The sequence below is a fragment of the Ambystoma mexicanum genome, chromosome 7p (assembly GCF_040938575.1).
Source record: "Ambystoma mexicanum isolate Mex_15411 chromosome 7p, UKY_AmexF1_1, whole genome shotgun sequence".
Taxonomy (NCBI): domain Eukaryota; kingdom Metazoa; phylum Chordata; class Amphibia; order Caudata; family Ambystomatidae; genus Ambystoma; species Ambystoma mexicanum.
In genome coordinates this window covers 9,773,919-9,790,332 of record NC_090939.1, presented here as the reverse complement: position 1 = coordinate 9,790,332, position 16,414 = coordinate 9,773,919, and the positions used below count along the sequence as shown (strand labels likewise).

Here is a 16,414-nt window from a genome sequence, read left to right as displayed (position 1 = left end):
GATCCTGATAGTGTGAGTCGAGGCGCAGGTCACCGTTCTCGCGTGACAGGATAAGGTCTCTGTCCCTATAATTGAGGATTCTAGCGATGATAGACCTGGGGAAGTCTCCTGGTTTAGGGCGCAGTGATGAGGCCCAGTGGGCTCGCTCGACAGACCGTGAAGTATGGGGACAAGGCAGGGTTCCCCAGCAGCTCTTGAAGTAGGTTCTCGACTATCACCTCCATGCGCCCCTTAAGGGCATTCTCTGGGACCCCAATGATACTAAGGTTGTTCCTGCGCGAGCGCGACTCTAAATCATCGCACTTCGCCTTCACGATCTTCATGTCTCGGGCCAGGGGGGCAACTGTGTCCTGAAGGGTGTGCAGCCCATCCTCGTTCACGCCAATTCTGTTTTCTGCCTCGGTGATCCTCGTCCCAGCTTGGTCAACCCGGGATTTAAGTGAAGCGACATTAGCATTGATATCGTCTAGCTTCTCGTGGAAGGAAACCATGTTCTTGGCCATGGATTCCATCATTGTGGTAAGATCAGGGGTTGGTGCGCTAGGGTGTGATTCAGATTCGGATTCCTCCTGGATGGATGATGCATTTCTCGGCTCAGACTTTTGTGCTGCCTTCGTGAACCTATCCATAGCCCCCACCTTGTTGGCCCCCCGGGATCGGTTAGACGTTTCCGGTGCAGTTAGAGGCGCAGTGGTGCCCAAGTGGGTGATGCCTGGGGTGATGTGGAGAGCAGAGGTACAGTTCAGCGTGGTGGTGCCCAGCGAGTGCAGTAAGGGGTGATGGGGCACAAAATGAGGGCACCAGGGGGGGCATCGATGGGGTCCGAGATCGATGTGTTGATAGGCGCTACAATGGAGCTACAGTGGGGCAGGCAGCTGTCTCAGCCATCCAACGTTGAGTGTATAGGGGTAGCGATGTGATATATCACAACCACATAAGAGCAATGATATGTGGTAATGGCAAAGGTGAAGTATGTTCGTATCCAGTAGCACTTGACCGTTGGGGGCTCTCTGGCAGGTGAGCACAAAAGTAGAGGGAGCACCAGGACTGTGCCAGATCATCTAAACATGAGTGTTTATAGGGGCACAGAGTCCAGACAGAGAAGCCCCACTTGTGGCCTAGCCCAGTCAAAGGGGGCCACGTATTGCCGGAGAGGCAGGCGAGGTCTCCATATAGCCTGCCCACAGTTGAGGCACAGGTAGGTGCGGCCTTGGGGCCAAGATGGAAAGTGCTGTGGAGAATGGAGGTCCAGTGAGGGGCCGGCAGCACAGGCAGCAGAAGCACACAAGAATGGACAACCCCCCCCCCAGCTCCTCACCTGCTCTACGAGCACGCTAGTCCCAGCTCGCGGGGAACGTCTTCGCAGCTCCGCCAGCCCGTAGGAAAGAACGTGAATGCTCCCGGGGGGAGAGTTGCTTAATGGTGGCCTGTCGGGGACACGGGGCATGCGGCCTGTGGGGGCGGTCCTCCGCCCAGGCTCCCACTCCGTGTCGGGCCCGGAGCGCTCCCCAAGCCTCAGGTGCAGCATGGCCGGTCCGCAGCCCCAGTGGGGAGTGCCGATAGTGAGACAGTCAATGCCAGCCCCAGGCGCAGTCGCACCCCCCAGGCTGCAGTGCAGCATTCTGGTTACGCCGCTGCGGCCTCAGTGACAGTCACAGCAGCACCCTAGGATGCGGTGTGGGGCCCAGACAGATAGGCCCCCAGTGCGCTGCCAGCTATTTCTCTGGAGGAGAAATAGCCCGAGGTTGGATGGGCAGTGGAACAGCGAGCCTTCACATGGCCAGGCAGCAAGCAGCCGTCAGTCGTAGCTGGTCGTCCGAACTCACTCAGAATTGGGGCCAAACATCCATTGAGGTGTCGGATGTATTCTGAGGCAATATTGGGTGATGGCAGCAAGGCAGACCGCTGATGTAGCCGAATGTGTGTCGGATCCACACAGAGCTCTAATGCTAGGCAGCCATTTTTGGGTTGCTCAACAGCCCCCTCCCGCCCCCCCCCAAGATCATTCACATTTGAAAAAGAAATAATTAAATGTCATAAAGTTAGGTGCACTGAGCTCCCTTCACCTGGCACTCGCAATAGGCAACACAAACCCCTTAGGACTACGGGTAGCTGCAGACTAACACAATACGCACAACACACAGGACAGAGACCAACCAAACAGTGCTCCGATATACTTGGGGAAATGATCCCTGAGGAGAACCCAATGGCTCAGTGTGGGTAGGGCAGGTTTCGCTACTCGCCCTGTAACCACGTGCATTACGTAGCCCAGGCCTCCGTGGTTTAACAGGGTTTGGTTCGATTTTGTAATATTCTTGAGGTGCGCCGCTCGTGCGTTTTTCCTGACCGATTTACACAACACTTCCCTTCTCTACCAATCTAGAAAAATAAGGGGGCAGAAAAAGGCACCAAAGAATACAACAAAACCAGTCTACTCCTCTGGGGCTCGCACGAGTCCCTCGCCCTTCACTTTCATGAAATGCGCAATGGGCCTTTGCGTGCTGAGGAGGCCACCGCAGCGCCACAGGGTAGTATTCCTGAACCAAGAACGAAAACCCTGTCTCTAGGCAGCTAGATGCCACAAAAGTGGCCAGTGCGGTGGGTTTAAGAGTGCAGTGCTTACTCTGATGGCTCTCATCACATCCGCACGGCGCTGCAAGGCTGAGGAAAAAACACCTTCAGATCTCCTTCCCCTATCCCCTCTTCCAACAGCAGAGAGGAGACATTGACAGTTACTACTAGTCTGCAAAAGGTGAGAGCCCCATCTGGTTGCTAACCATGCCACTTGTGCTTGCAGATCAATGACTATTGTTTACGCTTCATCTGTATAATCTGCTGACACCCGGCCAGCACCGTACTTCCTATTAGAGCTAATCCTTTATTGCGCCCCATTGCACTGCCTGTGCACCACCAGAGACTATATCACTGATTGCCCTGATCAGATCACTGCAGCATTGTACTTACAGCCAGTGCCGCTCTTGCCCAATTGGTATTCTGATCCTGTGTTTACACTGTATTCTAATACTGTAGATTACAGCCCAGTTCTTAGCCTAACGCTGTCCCACGTGCATCAATGGTATTTAGCCTAGCTCGTGTCCCACTTAGGATTATTGTTGTTAGCCTAATGCTTCTGCATGTATGATAATGTCATCTAGCCTAAACTGCACCCCTCCTAGGATTATTGCTACCAGCCCACTAGCACTTTACTATTGACTACGGTATCTAGCCTTATTGATGTAGTCAAAGTGAGCCTAGCCTCATCTTACACCACCCCACATCCCTAGCTATGATAAACTGGATATTGTGCATCATGTTCCCCTTCTGCCTTGTCCCAGCGGACACCCCATGCACTGGCAACCACTTCCTCGCCCTCAGTAATGGGCTCACCAAACTAGCTTGCCCAAGACACCATCCCATCCCCTGTCCTACCCCCTTCCTCCCCACCATACCTCCTTTCCCATCCTCCTCCATTCTCACTCCCAGTCCCAAGGACCCCTACATAACCAGTAAGGAACACCATCCCACCCCAGCCATCATCAATGATCCACATGTACTCCCCAACCCTTTAATCAATGGTAAAACATACCCTATCCTAGGATATAAGAGAACATCCCGTTTAAGAGCACGCACAAGGTTACCACACCACAACACCATTACCAGGTCCCAGCCACCCAGATCACCCAATCCTTCGGCCCACACAACAAATAATAAACACACTCAGCCTACAGTAACTAAAACTACTCCACCGTGTTGCCCACCAACTAAAAATTCTCTCACTAAGGATCCCAACCCCCCCATTAGTCTAAAAAATGCGCTCATCAACGCCCGCTCCCTTGGAGCCCACGCCATTGAAATTCATGACCTCATCATCGAACTCGACCTAGACCTGTTAGTAATCACAGAAACCTGGCTACACCAAGCCTCAGGTCCTCTTTTAGCATTGGCCATCCCACCAGATTACACCATTCTCAGATCTGATAGGACCACCACTCCAGGAGGCGGTGTTGCAACCATTACTAAAAATAGCATCAAACTTAGATCAAGTTCCATTGAAATTATCGCAGGGTACGAACTACTGCTCGCCAAACTCACCTTGAATGAAAACACCACAATTAACATAGTGGTCATCTATAGATCCCCTAGCACAAACAGCCACCCAGAAACAGACATCCCACTAATACTGGCGCCCTTCCTTAAACCCAAAACGAAATGTATCATCATTGGTGACTTGAATCTCGGTTTTAATGACAACCAAGATACCAAAGCCACCGCCCTTCTCCTGGCACTAAATGACATGAATTTCTGTCAACACATCAATGTTCCCACTCGCACCAAGGGCAGAACCCTTGATTGGATCCTCTCCCTCAACACCAACATCACTCTAGGCCCGATTACCCCACTTAGTTGGACAGACCACTACTGCATAGAATTTACTATCACTAGTGACGATCCCTGCACACCCAAGAATATAACTATGGACACCATTGAAAGTAGAAACCCGAAAAAGCTCACAGCTGAGAACTTCGACCCCACCTTGAACAAATTGCTAGATACACACTCAATCCTCAGCAATGACCCAACTACCATCGCTGAGTACTACCACAAATGCCTCTCCACAGCGATTGACACCATAGCACCTGTCACCTCCAAACTAAGACGCCTCAATAAAAAATCCAACTTCTGGTTCAACGAGGAACTAATCGTCCTTAGAAGGAAAAAACGCTCTCTTGAGCACGTCCATAATAAACATCCCTCCCCGGACTCAGCCAAAGCATTCAAAGACGCAAATACCCTCTACAAATCAGCTATCATCACCCACAAAGCAAACGCCTACAATGCTCGCATTAGCAACGCAGCATCAGACTCCAAAGAGCTCTTCTCTATCCTTAGAGAACTTGAAAATCCACTCCCAACCGACACACCCACAAACACAAGTAAAGAATGGTGTACCACCATACAAGACGCTCTTGCCTCCAAAATCACTATGCTGCAAAATAAAATCAATTCCAAAAAACTACTCCTAGCAACCAAAAACTCCCCCTCCCCTATTCCCTGCACCCTTTCCAGTGACAACTCAAACCCCCCCTTCCAATTCACACCAGTCACCCACGACCTCGTACTCGACACAATCTCCAAACTAAAAGCATCCAACTGCAAAGGAGATACTGTCCCGGCCAAATTAGTCAAAGCCTGTGCACCCACCCTGACCCCCCTCATCACCAAATTTGTCAATGCCTCATTCAACTCGAATACAGTTCCGACCTGCATTAAAGAAGCCTGGGTTACCCCGCTTCTAAAAAAAACAAATCTAGACCCCACCATTCCAACTAATTATCGCCCCATAACCACGGTCCCATTTTTACTCAAAATCATCGACAAACTAGCCTACAACCAAATTCAAACCCATTTAGAATCCAATCAGCTCCTCGGCACCAGACAATTAGGTTTCAGGCCTAACCACAGCACTGAAACAGCTCTCTTGGACCTCAAAATCCAGATGGATGCCATCAGAGATTCAGGGAAAATTTGCATTCTTCTGCTGTTGGACCTCTCAGCCGCGTTCGACCTGGTGGACCATGACAAACTCTGCAACTCACTTACCCGCGAGTTTAACTTCTCCAGGGCAGCCACTGCTTGGGTGAAATCCTTCTTAACCGACCGCACCTCCAGAGTGTCCATAGGCAAAGAAGCAGCCAACCCCATCCCAGTCCCCATAGGAGTACCCCAAGGCTCTTGCCTTTCTCCCACGCTGTACAATGCATATACCAAGCTCCTGTTCTCAGCACTTGATGAAATGGGTGTCATATACACAAACTTTGCGGACGACACCCAGATCCTTATACCACTGACAGGCAACTATGACCAGGACACACTAACAATCAATAAAATCTACGTCATCATACAAAACTGGATGGCATTAAACAGCCTATGTCTTAACGATGAGAAGACAGAAGTCCTCATCGTAGGATCTCCAGCCAAAATAGCAACCCTTCAGCCAGAATATTCAATCATCAATATCGACGGTACCAATATTCCAGTGTTAAAGCAAGTAAAAACACTGGGCGTGTACATCGATGCCAGCCTGACCATGACTAAACAAATCAATGTACTTTCCTCCTCCACGGCCTACACCTCTAAATTAATTGCGCTCAGCAGACAATTTCTGACCCTAGCCAGAGCACTGGTCCTATCGAAATTGGATTACTGTAATGTATTACTACTGGGCACAACACCAACCTAGCCAAAATGCAACTTTTGCAAAATAAAGTCCTGAGGGCCGCTCTAGGCATAAAAAAATCAGACCACATATCCAAGATTAGGAAAAATGCCCACTGGCTCTCCATCAAAGCCCGTATTATCTTCAAAACATTATGCATCACCCACAAATGCCTTACCAAAAAAGGACCTATCTACCTCAACAACACTCTGCATCCCAAATCCGACATGAGACTACTTAGATCCAATGACAAACTCCTCCTGGACCCCCCCCGATTCAAAAACACAAGAGCAGGGGGCAGCAGCTTCACCACTTTAGCCCCTAAACACTGGAACACCCTACCCATCCACATTAAAAAAGCATCTTCCTTCACGATCTTTAAGAAACAGTTAAAAACCTGGTTATTCAACCAATATTAGCACCCAAAGATAGGACCCCGTCCATCTTATACTGCTGTGAATACTTAGGCTATTGTATAATATTGTGAATATTCTGTAATTTATATCATGTAATGGAACGAATGCAATGTTTTGAATTTTACTAATTGCTAAGCTGTCTTTTAACCACGCCGTGACACCTGAGGGTTTGGGCGTGTAACAAATAAAAATAAATGGCACCCCGACTGGCTGCCAACAGTATACGTTTCTCCTCACATGGTAACACCGTACCATGGCCTGATTCTCAACCTTTCCCCACTCCCCTATAACAACCTCCCAGCATTGTTTCATTCTTACAAGGCAACACCGATATTAGACTGGATTCAAGCAATGCTTCCGACCACCTCAAGCCCTTTTGAATTAATACTCTGGCATGTTCTGCTAGTATTCTCTATTCATCAGTTATTACTCCGATTTAGATTTGTACATTGAGCGTTGAATTCGCCAGCTGTCAATCTGTATCCCTTGCGGTTAATTAGCTTCCACCTATACAACTGTCACCCGTTTCAACAGTAAATCGGTTTGCATTCCATATGGGCGATCATATACATTAGTATTGAAGTCCTGCAATTCCTTTTGTGGAAGTTTCTGATTTCAACTTCTAGACGATTCACACAATCTGCACCCGACTATAAGCCATGGCCTCATAACCATGTCGGAGGCCAATGCATAGACTACCATTAGGCCTCGCCGTCTGGGCTCTAGTGCTGGTTGTACGAATGTTCGATAGCCATCCATAGTGAACGTCGTCATCAGCCAGGTCTCTTGCAAGAGAAATATGCTGACTTAGTCAAAGAAACAGCCTTTTATCTGTGAGGTAAACAATCTAAATCCCCTTGTATTCATTCCATGATGGGATCAGGCACAAAATAATCTGTGCCGGTGGTCAAAATGCTGGGTCATCTACGAGTGGTCTCCAATACCCATTAGATTGAGATATTGAGATTGCTGGACCAATCGAGACTGTCGGGCTTGTTTGCCCAACTTTTTTTCTTTAGTTTTGTTTTTTTACCAAAGTAGATTTAGTTGTTGCTTTACCCTCCGTGGTGCACATGGGGATCTGAATCGCTCCTTATTAGCTAGGCCATAATAGAGCTGTATACAATAGCCCATGGTGTAAAATTAATTAACAAATGACATGAGCCTTTCGAAAACTATACAGCTGATAAACCTTATCACCACCCAATTGGCTTGACTATGAAAGGTCGGCAATTCCACCCTTTCAATATCTTGAGACGTCATGATTCAATTTTCTGAAACAAAGTAATTACATTCCTCTATTTAGAAATGGGGTATGGCTGGTAGGCTCGATTTCCTCCATGCACTCACAACGTGGGTAGCATCATGGAGTTTTGAGTTGTCTCCTTGCTGGTTGTGTGGATAAGTCCACGTATGATATCTACCCTTGGGACACATTAGAAGAGAACTAGATTGCTCTGCAAGTGTCCCCATTTTGTTAGATAATGGGCCATTCCACACTCTCACGAAGGGACATCTATTTCTCTGCAATATTCTGTAGAGATTCAGTAGATCGGCTTTTGTTTGGAGTACTTCAGTGGGCTGTCCTTTATCGCTTTGCATGGTGGCTTGACTCCCAAAAGTAATCCTTCCTCAGGGAATTGTAGCCATTTATCCAAGGTGCCACACCTGCGCCTTGGCAAGGTAGATTTATTACCTACTTTCTGGTGGTTAGCTTTTATAATGTTCATAGATGATAGTCTCTTAATTACATTAGAAATGGCTGCCAGTGAAGATGTATTAATAGCCGCTTTAGCAGGGGGTAGATTTTTCCGTCTAGGCTGTGGTAGCTTTTTTTTCCCCTCCTTTGTTTCCTAGCCGTTTTTGGCTGTGTGCTAGGTGACGGCACACTAGCTATTGGAGGATGAATAACCGGCTCTTAATAGATTTCCTTAATTTGATTAATTCCAGTAAGAATGTCGAATGCTCAACGATAGAGGGTGGAGTCCTCGCCTGCATCTTCTTCAATATCCATGTTTGCTATTTCTCCAGGCCAATCCCTTGCAGTATCCTGTCCACTACCCTGGCCAGAATCTTCCTCATTGTTTGCTGTTCATTGGCCAACGAAGAACAGGCCAAAAAATGACATCCATTGGGACTGCAATGGTATTTAAACGTGGCCTAAAATTCGAGTTATTAATATTGTCATCGCCTTGGGTAGTTATTTCTGAACTACCAAGGCTTGAGTCTACAATGTCAGGCACATGCCTATTAACTGGGGGTTGCTGACAAATTTGTAGGGGGTATTGATTGTGCTGAATCAACTTCCGGGGCACCAGTGGTCCAGGGATGAATTTTGGTTTCTAAACAATCAATCAGCCCCACACCTCGTACACCAGAAGAGATCCCAACAGATTGGAACACAATTAAATTATAAACTTCCTTGTCCAATTTTTGGTAACGTGGACGGAACGGCCGGTTTATCTCTGCAAGGTCATGGATCGTTGGTTAGTTGCAACATACAATTATTACCCAATGATAAAATACAATTATTACCCAATGATAAAAGGGACACTCCAGTCAGGGTTGTATAAAAATATCTACTTTTATTATTACTGCAACAGACAGTTCTAGCACACTACAAAATACAACCCACCTTGTAAAGGAACACAGATGATAGACAGTTTCACGAAGGAAAGGGAAGCACTCTGGATACTGACGGGAGGGTAATCAGTAATCAGTCTTGATTGGTTTCAGCACCAAGGGAGTAAAGGGTCATAAATGTCACTAGGGGACTTTGGAGAAGGACCAGGGGGACAGGACCACAATGTACCTGGTGCTTGAGATGATCTTGGTGCTAGACAGCGTTGCATCTGTTCCAGGACGCTTGGCAGTTCCTGTGACAGAGTTCAAGACGGGAGATGGCTGCGGGTATCAAGCGGCAGGCAGTTTGGCAAGCAAGGCTGGATGGACGGCTGCAGGCTGGCCTACACGGCGGCTCTGCATCAAGAATAGCTGTCTCTGTGCTGGTTGGTGGATCTGGAATGCTGGTCGAGGCTTCTTGGATGGCTTGAGTGACTGCAGCGGGACAACTGTAGTGAAGCCATAGAGCAGGAAGCTGGCAACCATACCAAGCTAATCAGTCGCTCTCTGTATGTACCCTGACCGGGTTTCGTAAATTCTGCTGCTTAAAATCGAAAGTGTTACTATGTTTCTCACAGTTCCTTTATAAGTAATCGCAGAATAAATGAATCTTCCTCCTTCAACGTGATTTGTATTTAAATTGAGTTCACTAATCACTTCTTAGTGAGGCAAAAATCAGCATATCCACCATTATAGATTCATTTGCCAATGCATTTCGAAGTATGTCTCTTTCATCGGGGCGAACCTTAATGTCCATAGTTTCATTCATAATATAAATCGCAACATAAAATTATTACCTCCTAGAAATAGAATACACGTAACATATGTCATGTTTCATAATGTGGTCAGCATATGTAATCAAAAAGAATGAGAAATCCACCCTGTTCTTACTAAAATGCGTGTACTCAAAATCTGTGGAGTTCCTTTACATTTCCTTCAGATTATGTTGAAAAAATCTTTCAAACGTGGATGCTGCTAGGGCGTATGCTTAAAGCTGCCAAATGTCGTCTTTGCTGCTTAGCAATCGATATCAAGGCGGGTAATATGTGTTAGTTCAATGATATGCAGACGCGTGGTGCTTAAACGGACTAGGTAATGTTATGAGCAAATTCTGCAAGTCAATTGTGTGTGAATATACACTGCGACTAATCTAAAACCATACTGGGTAGTTACGAGTCAACTTACTCGCCGTGCTGCTGAAGTTGGTGGTTGTCATGGAGATCACAATAACCGGGCGGCTCAAAGGATCGAGTGCTGCCCTGAGATGGTCCTCCATGTGAACCAGATTGATGTTTACTGTACAAAATAGCTACAATTTTCACCAGGAATGACGAAGGTGTCGTACATCACGGCACCTCGTGTTCCCAACGCTACGGGAGTCCGGGACAGGCCTCCTGGGTTGTTACACCCACTGTAACATCCTCAATCCTAATAGTTTGCATGTAAATCTCAATTACAACAAAACGGGAGTATTGATAGTAAAAAAATAAGAAATAACAAAATATAAATCAAAATAAGAATATCAACAAACATAATAAAATACGTATGCGTTGGGACCTGTATACCCATACTGTAACTGTACAATTGTGTTGATACGTGTGTCTGATTACAAAGAGGTTGTAGACTGGAGAAGTGTCTGCACCAAGAGTCTGGCGTGTAAAGCTGAATGAGTGGGAGGCGTGAGGTAGAGAATGCAAGGAGACAAAGATGAACCCAAATCAGATTATTTCCTTTGGCTGTAACAGAAGGGGCTCTATTTAGAAGCCCAACCTCCAAATGTATTCTTTATTTTAAAAAAAAAATCTATTTTCTGTTGGCTCAAATGGCATTTTTTAATGGTGATAATTAATGGCATTGCCGACATAGCAACTTGCATATGACATGTTGCTGCACTGTTGGACCATGGTGTTGTAACGGGGGAACCGCAGCATGACCTGCGCTGTAGATTTGCACAGACTTTGCAGTGGACGCTTCACTGGAGGTCACCATGCTGGTGAGGTTTTCCCATGTTCCAGTAGTGTCTTCCAGCACTTGGTACCATTTTCTATCTCTTTGGATGGGAGCACCTTAAGGGCTGACTGGTTTAACGTGTCTGCCTCCAGCCTTTTCCCTGTAGCTTGAGTCTCGGATTAACTGGGAATGATGGCCAGCAGTGATGCTAGATCTCGGGGAGGAAAAACTGCATCTCGGCCCGGAGTACATAGGAGTTCCACAATCTTCACTGGACTCTGGTACAATAATCTTGAACATCCTGCAGTGGTCTGGAGAGTTGGTCTAGAGAGGCTGCAAGTTCCCCCAACATGGACCCGTCTGAGCCCTGCTCATTCTGGGGCCCTGCAGTGAATTCTACTAAATGCTGTTGCTGCAAGCTGCAAGCTGCTCAGTTCCCTACAATCCAGCAAAGTTGAAAGCGATCTGGAGGTACACGATTGGCTCCCTTGGGAATCCTACATCGCAAACCGAAAAGACCTCATGGGTTGGATAGGGTGCCTCCAAGGGAAGGCTGGGCTACTGATTCTCTTCTGGCTGGATCGATCGGAGTCTCGCAAGTGTGTACCAGTCTATTCCCACAGATGCTCGGGATGACCTTTACAAAGGCATGCATTGATCCAACACTCCTTTAAACATGTACAAGTGATTTGCCCACTCTTTATGATAAATGGGTGCAGCGCCATATTGTCCTGTGATCCAGGCCTGTTTAATAGCATGAGGCAGAGAAGTTCCAAAGTTAGACTAAAGGTGTTTTGCAATAGCCTGAGAACATTTTTAAATGTAGGAGTGGTTCCTCCTCGTTCAACAAGATGACTTGGCAGGGCTAGAAATATACATAAAATAAAAACGCGAGAGAAATAGGTTTCCGTATCTGAAAGAGGGAGAGGTTGTCTCCACCGGCGATGTTGAGGGGCTGAACGGGGAAGATCTTTATACAGTTAGTTCATGATTTTAATATGCATGCAGCCTCAAGCTCTGATCCTCATAACTTCTCAGCAGGCCTCCTATTCTTTTGATGGAGCAGTTTCAACACTTTCTCGTAGTTACTGTGTGCTTTTAGTTTGATTTTAATCTTTTTGTGTGGTCTACCTTTTTTTCCAGATACACCAACAACTTTTTCCTGTATGACTGCAGCTCTGCAGAGAAGAAGCTTCCTGACCATAAAGAGTAAGTGTGCTGGGTGATGTGAGATGGTTCCATGCCGAGCCTAGTGCCTATCCCTGAACATTGGCAGCCTGCTTTCTGTGTTCAGATACGATTTTGATGTGGGAAAATTTTACTTCCTATTTTGTAAATTGGTAGTAAAATAATGTTTTTAGAGTGAAAGAAAGTCCAGTTCCGAGTATTTGTAATGGAATTGGTGTTTTACTGTGAAACAAATTTTTTGTACTGAATATTGCTTTGCACCAAGTTATTCGTGCTCATTGAAAACACATACCTTTACCTCTTTATATCCGGCAGTAGTAATCATAGTTTCTTTCTGTGGCACTAGGTTTACTACTAGTCCTGTCCATGGAGCTGTGGTTGAAAGCGGGGGGACCGGTTCATATGTCTGTCCTATTGTTGGCAATATTTTAATATTTTTACTCCCCCCCCTAGCTTTTGTTTGTGAGGCATTTGCCTCTTTTTAGGGACTATAAGTGGCCGACACTCCCCTTATATGCAGAGCTACATGGCTTTGCAGGAAGTGCAAGTCCTCAGGTTTGTTTTTGGGAGTTATGTATATTCCTTGCGCATCTGTAGAGGGCTTTAAACAGGTTGTGTTATCAGCATTTGCTGCTGTTCTTAGTATTGGGGTCTATTTGCATGATGGTGTGGAGGCCTGCACATAATTGGTCTTTTATAATGTGCTTAATACCAACCAGTGGTTTCTAAGCACGGAATCGGGATTTGAACCTGTGTTGCGCTGTGTTGTCTTGTTTCCAAGACCAACTCATTGCCCCTGTGCTATCCTTTCTCCCCCTTTGCTAATCTTTGTGGGCAGGTGCAGGTTGTGGAAGACAGGGTTATGTCTTAAGTAGGAGGTGTAGGCTAAGGTAGGTTGCAGATGGATAGTATTGTGGGTTCAGTTGATAAATCTCCCTGCCTCTACTCTCCGTCCCCTGCAACTCATCCGGAACAGAACTGCGAATCCTGTCCTTGGCCTCAAGCCAAGGGATCATATCTCTCCAGCCCTGAAATCTGTCCATTTGCTCCCAGTGGCTGCAAGGTTCAAGTTCGGCCTTCTGGGGCCTGGGATCACAATACCTCCAGCTCTCTACGGAAGTACCTTCCTACTCGAGCTCTTCACTCCTCCACCACCTTCAGGGTCGGTCGCTTTTCCAAGAAACGACTTGGGCAGCTCACTGTCTCTCTTCGGCTGGTGCCTCCCTTTTGGAACAGCCTCCGTGCCTCTCTGAAACTTGAGCAGGACCATCTCCGGTTCTGGAAGCATCTCAATATTTTACTATTTGCTTCTACCTTCTCTCTTCCCTGCTGATCTCCTGTATGATACTGCACTGGTCTCCTGGCTACCCTCTGAACTATGGGCCCAAGTCCCTGCCCTCCCAGCTGCACACCTACACTGCCTCTTGGCAACCGTGCACTTGGGTCTGCATCCCTACAGTTAATTCCCCCCCCCTGCACTTATCAGACACTTGTCTGCACCTGACCTTGCAATGCCACTTGCTTACCGCACTCTTTTTCTTTGTTTGATCCTGTCTCGCACTTCTACTCCCCTGCACTTGCGCGATCTCAATATCTTTAGGCCTAGTAAGATCGTTGTCTTGTTCTCCCCTTGTTTCCCCTCCTTTGCCTCGTTGCGCCTTGAAACACTTGTTTATAGGCACGTTATAAATACCATATATCATATCGTATAGGTGCCTGGTTATAAACGCTTCTTAAGGTCATGTGCGGTTCTTCAATTGTTGTCTGGGGGAAGAGCACGTTTGTTCTCTATTGTAGGGCAGGTGTTCTTAGATGGAGCAGCAGAGGTTTGCGGTGGCACATTCCTGGTTATGGTGGAAGTTACACCTATGTGTGCTTTTTGGAGATATTTCGTAGACTCAAAGTGGTTGAATGCAGGGATTGGTTAATCGGTCAGCGTAGCCATCTCTTGAGAAATTCCAGTCCCAGTCCATGAAGAGCTCTGCAGATCATTCAAAATGGAATTCTGGACCAAGTGCATGGAAGATTCCGACATTCATGTAGCACGGAATGTCTCGTGGTTAGCTTGGTGGATTTGTGAGTGAGTGTGCCCTCTGTGGAGTTGACTCTGTAAGTATTTGCCCAGGTACATGTTGGTAACTGGTTTGAATCAAAGGTGGGGTGGTGAGTGGGCACTCAGCCTTTCATCCTTATAGTGTGTGCTTTCAATGCAGGCATCAAGTTCATTCCTGGAGGCCATTCAGTTTGTGGTATTTATAAGGCGTTGACTGAGATGGATGGATGGATGTCTGTCATGGAGAAATGGGTATTCAGAATGTGGCATCATTTTAATGCCAAATGGAGCCTTTCAATGGTTTTGTTTGTGGAATTTGTAAAATGACAAACTAAATGAAATATATTTGTGTGTGCAGTGAGGATGGTCTGGCGATGGCCGTAGGGAGTGATACAATCCTGGCTCATGCTTTCTCCTCATCCGGCTCCTTCTTCGCATTGACCGATGACAACAAGCGGCTGATCCTGTTCCGTACTGTCCCTTCTTGGCAGTGCCTCAGTGTCAGGTGAGCGGCGAGCAGCAAGTGGTGTCTCTAGGCTTTAAATGGACTAAGCCTTATTGTTCTAATGCCCCATATAGTGATCCAAAGTGCCCTGGGGTAGAGAGTTGTTTCCCATATTCCTTTTTTACCCTCTCGCTCCCTCCCGCCCCCACACTTTTTATCGAAATGAGCTAGAGTAACGGCATTTTGAGAGCTGCTGGTATTTATAGGACAAAGTAGGGGCCACCTATTCTATTGCACAAGGTTACACACCTGACTATGCTTTTCCTTGGGCCATCAGAGAGGGACGTGGACAGCGAGCAGGAGGGAGGCACAGCGACACCAACACCCTTGAGCTCTGAACCTAGAGCTGTCAAGCACCACGCTGCTTGACACTGATGTGCCACTGATGGATCGGCGTTCCTACAGGCTCAGGGTACTCTTGGTATACGGTCTACTCTGTGAGCAACTCCTCACGGGTTGGTGGTGGCTTCAATAGATTTAATTTGTACAAAATACATTTACTGCTTCTTCATATGCTTCCTATGAGAGGTGAGTGGGTTACTGAAGTTCCATATATGGTCAACTCTTCCAGCCCATGATCCACTGCAGCGATGCCCTATGGTCAAAGCTTTGCCAGCCCATGATTCAGTGCTGCAGTGCCCTATGCTCAAAGCTTTGCCAGCCCATGATACTGTGCTGCAGTAGCTTTGCCAGCCCATGATCCACTGCAGCGATGCCCTATGGTCAAAGCTTTGCCAGCCCATGATCCAGTGCTGCAGTGCCCTATGGTCAAAGCTTTGCCAGCCCATAATCCAGTGCTGCAGTGCCCTATGGTCAAAGCTTTGCCAGCCCATGATCCACTGCAGCGATGCCCTATGGTCAAAGCTTTGCCAGCCCATGATCCAGTGCTGCAGTGCCCTATGGTCAAAGCTTTGCCATCCCATGATACTGTGCTGCAGTGTCCTATGATCAAAGCTTTGCCACCCCATGATCCACTGCAGCGATCTCTATGGTCAAAGCTTTGCCAGCCCATGATCCACTGCAGCGATGCCCTATGCTCAAAGCTTTGCCAGCCCATGACCCAGTGCTGCAGTGCCCTATGCTCAAAGCTTTGCCAGCCCATGATCCAGTGCTGCAGGGCCCTATGCTCAAAGCTTTGCCAGCCCATGACCCAGTGCTGCAGTGCCCTATGCTCAAAGCTTTGCCAGCCCATGACCCAGTGCTGCAGTGCCCTATGCTCAAAGCTTTGCCAGCCCATGACCCACTGCAGCGATGCCCTATGCTCAAAGCTTTGCCAGCCCATGATCCACTGCAGCGATGCCCTTGGCATCGGACCGGTTTTTGGATATAAGGTTGTATCCACACTTGGAGAGGTTGCCCAGGGAGAAGCCTGCTCGTCGTGCAGATTGGTGAAGCAATTGTGCTTTTTAATGATATTGGCATGAAGTTTAGCGCACTTTTAGACCAAACCATATTGAAGATGT

At 47.2% G+C, this 16,414-nt stretch overlaps 1 protein-coding gene across 4 annotated transcripts in view; it reads left to right on the top strand.

Moving 5' to 3' along the window:
• Positions 1-16,414, top strand: part of WDR4 (WD repeat domain 4) — a 210,759-nt gene that overhangs the window by 11,248 nt on the left and 183,097 nt on the right. For all 4 annotated transcript variants that reach the window (XR_011283383.1, XM_069635657.1, XM_069635656.1 and 1 more), the window contains exons 2-3: positions 12,349-12,414; positions 14,805-14,951. Coding sequence is in view for 3 of the 4 variants with exons in the window: in XM_069635657.1 (XP_069491758.1) it covers positions 12,349-12,414; positions 14,805-14,951 (213 nt within the window). In the remaining variant the exon portion in view is untranslated. The remainder of the gene's footprint in view (positions 1-12,348; positions 12,415-14,804; positions 14,952-16,414) is intronic.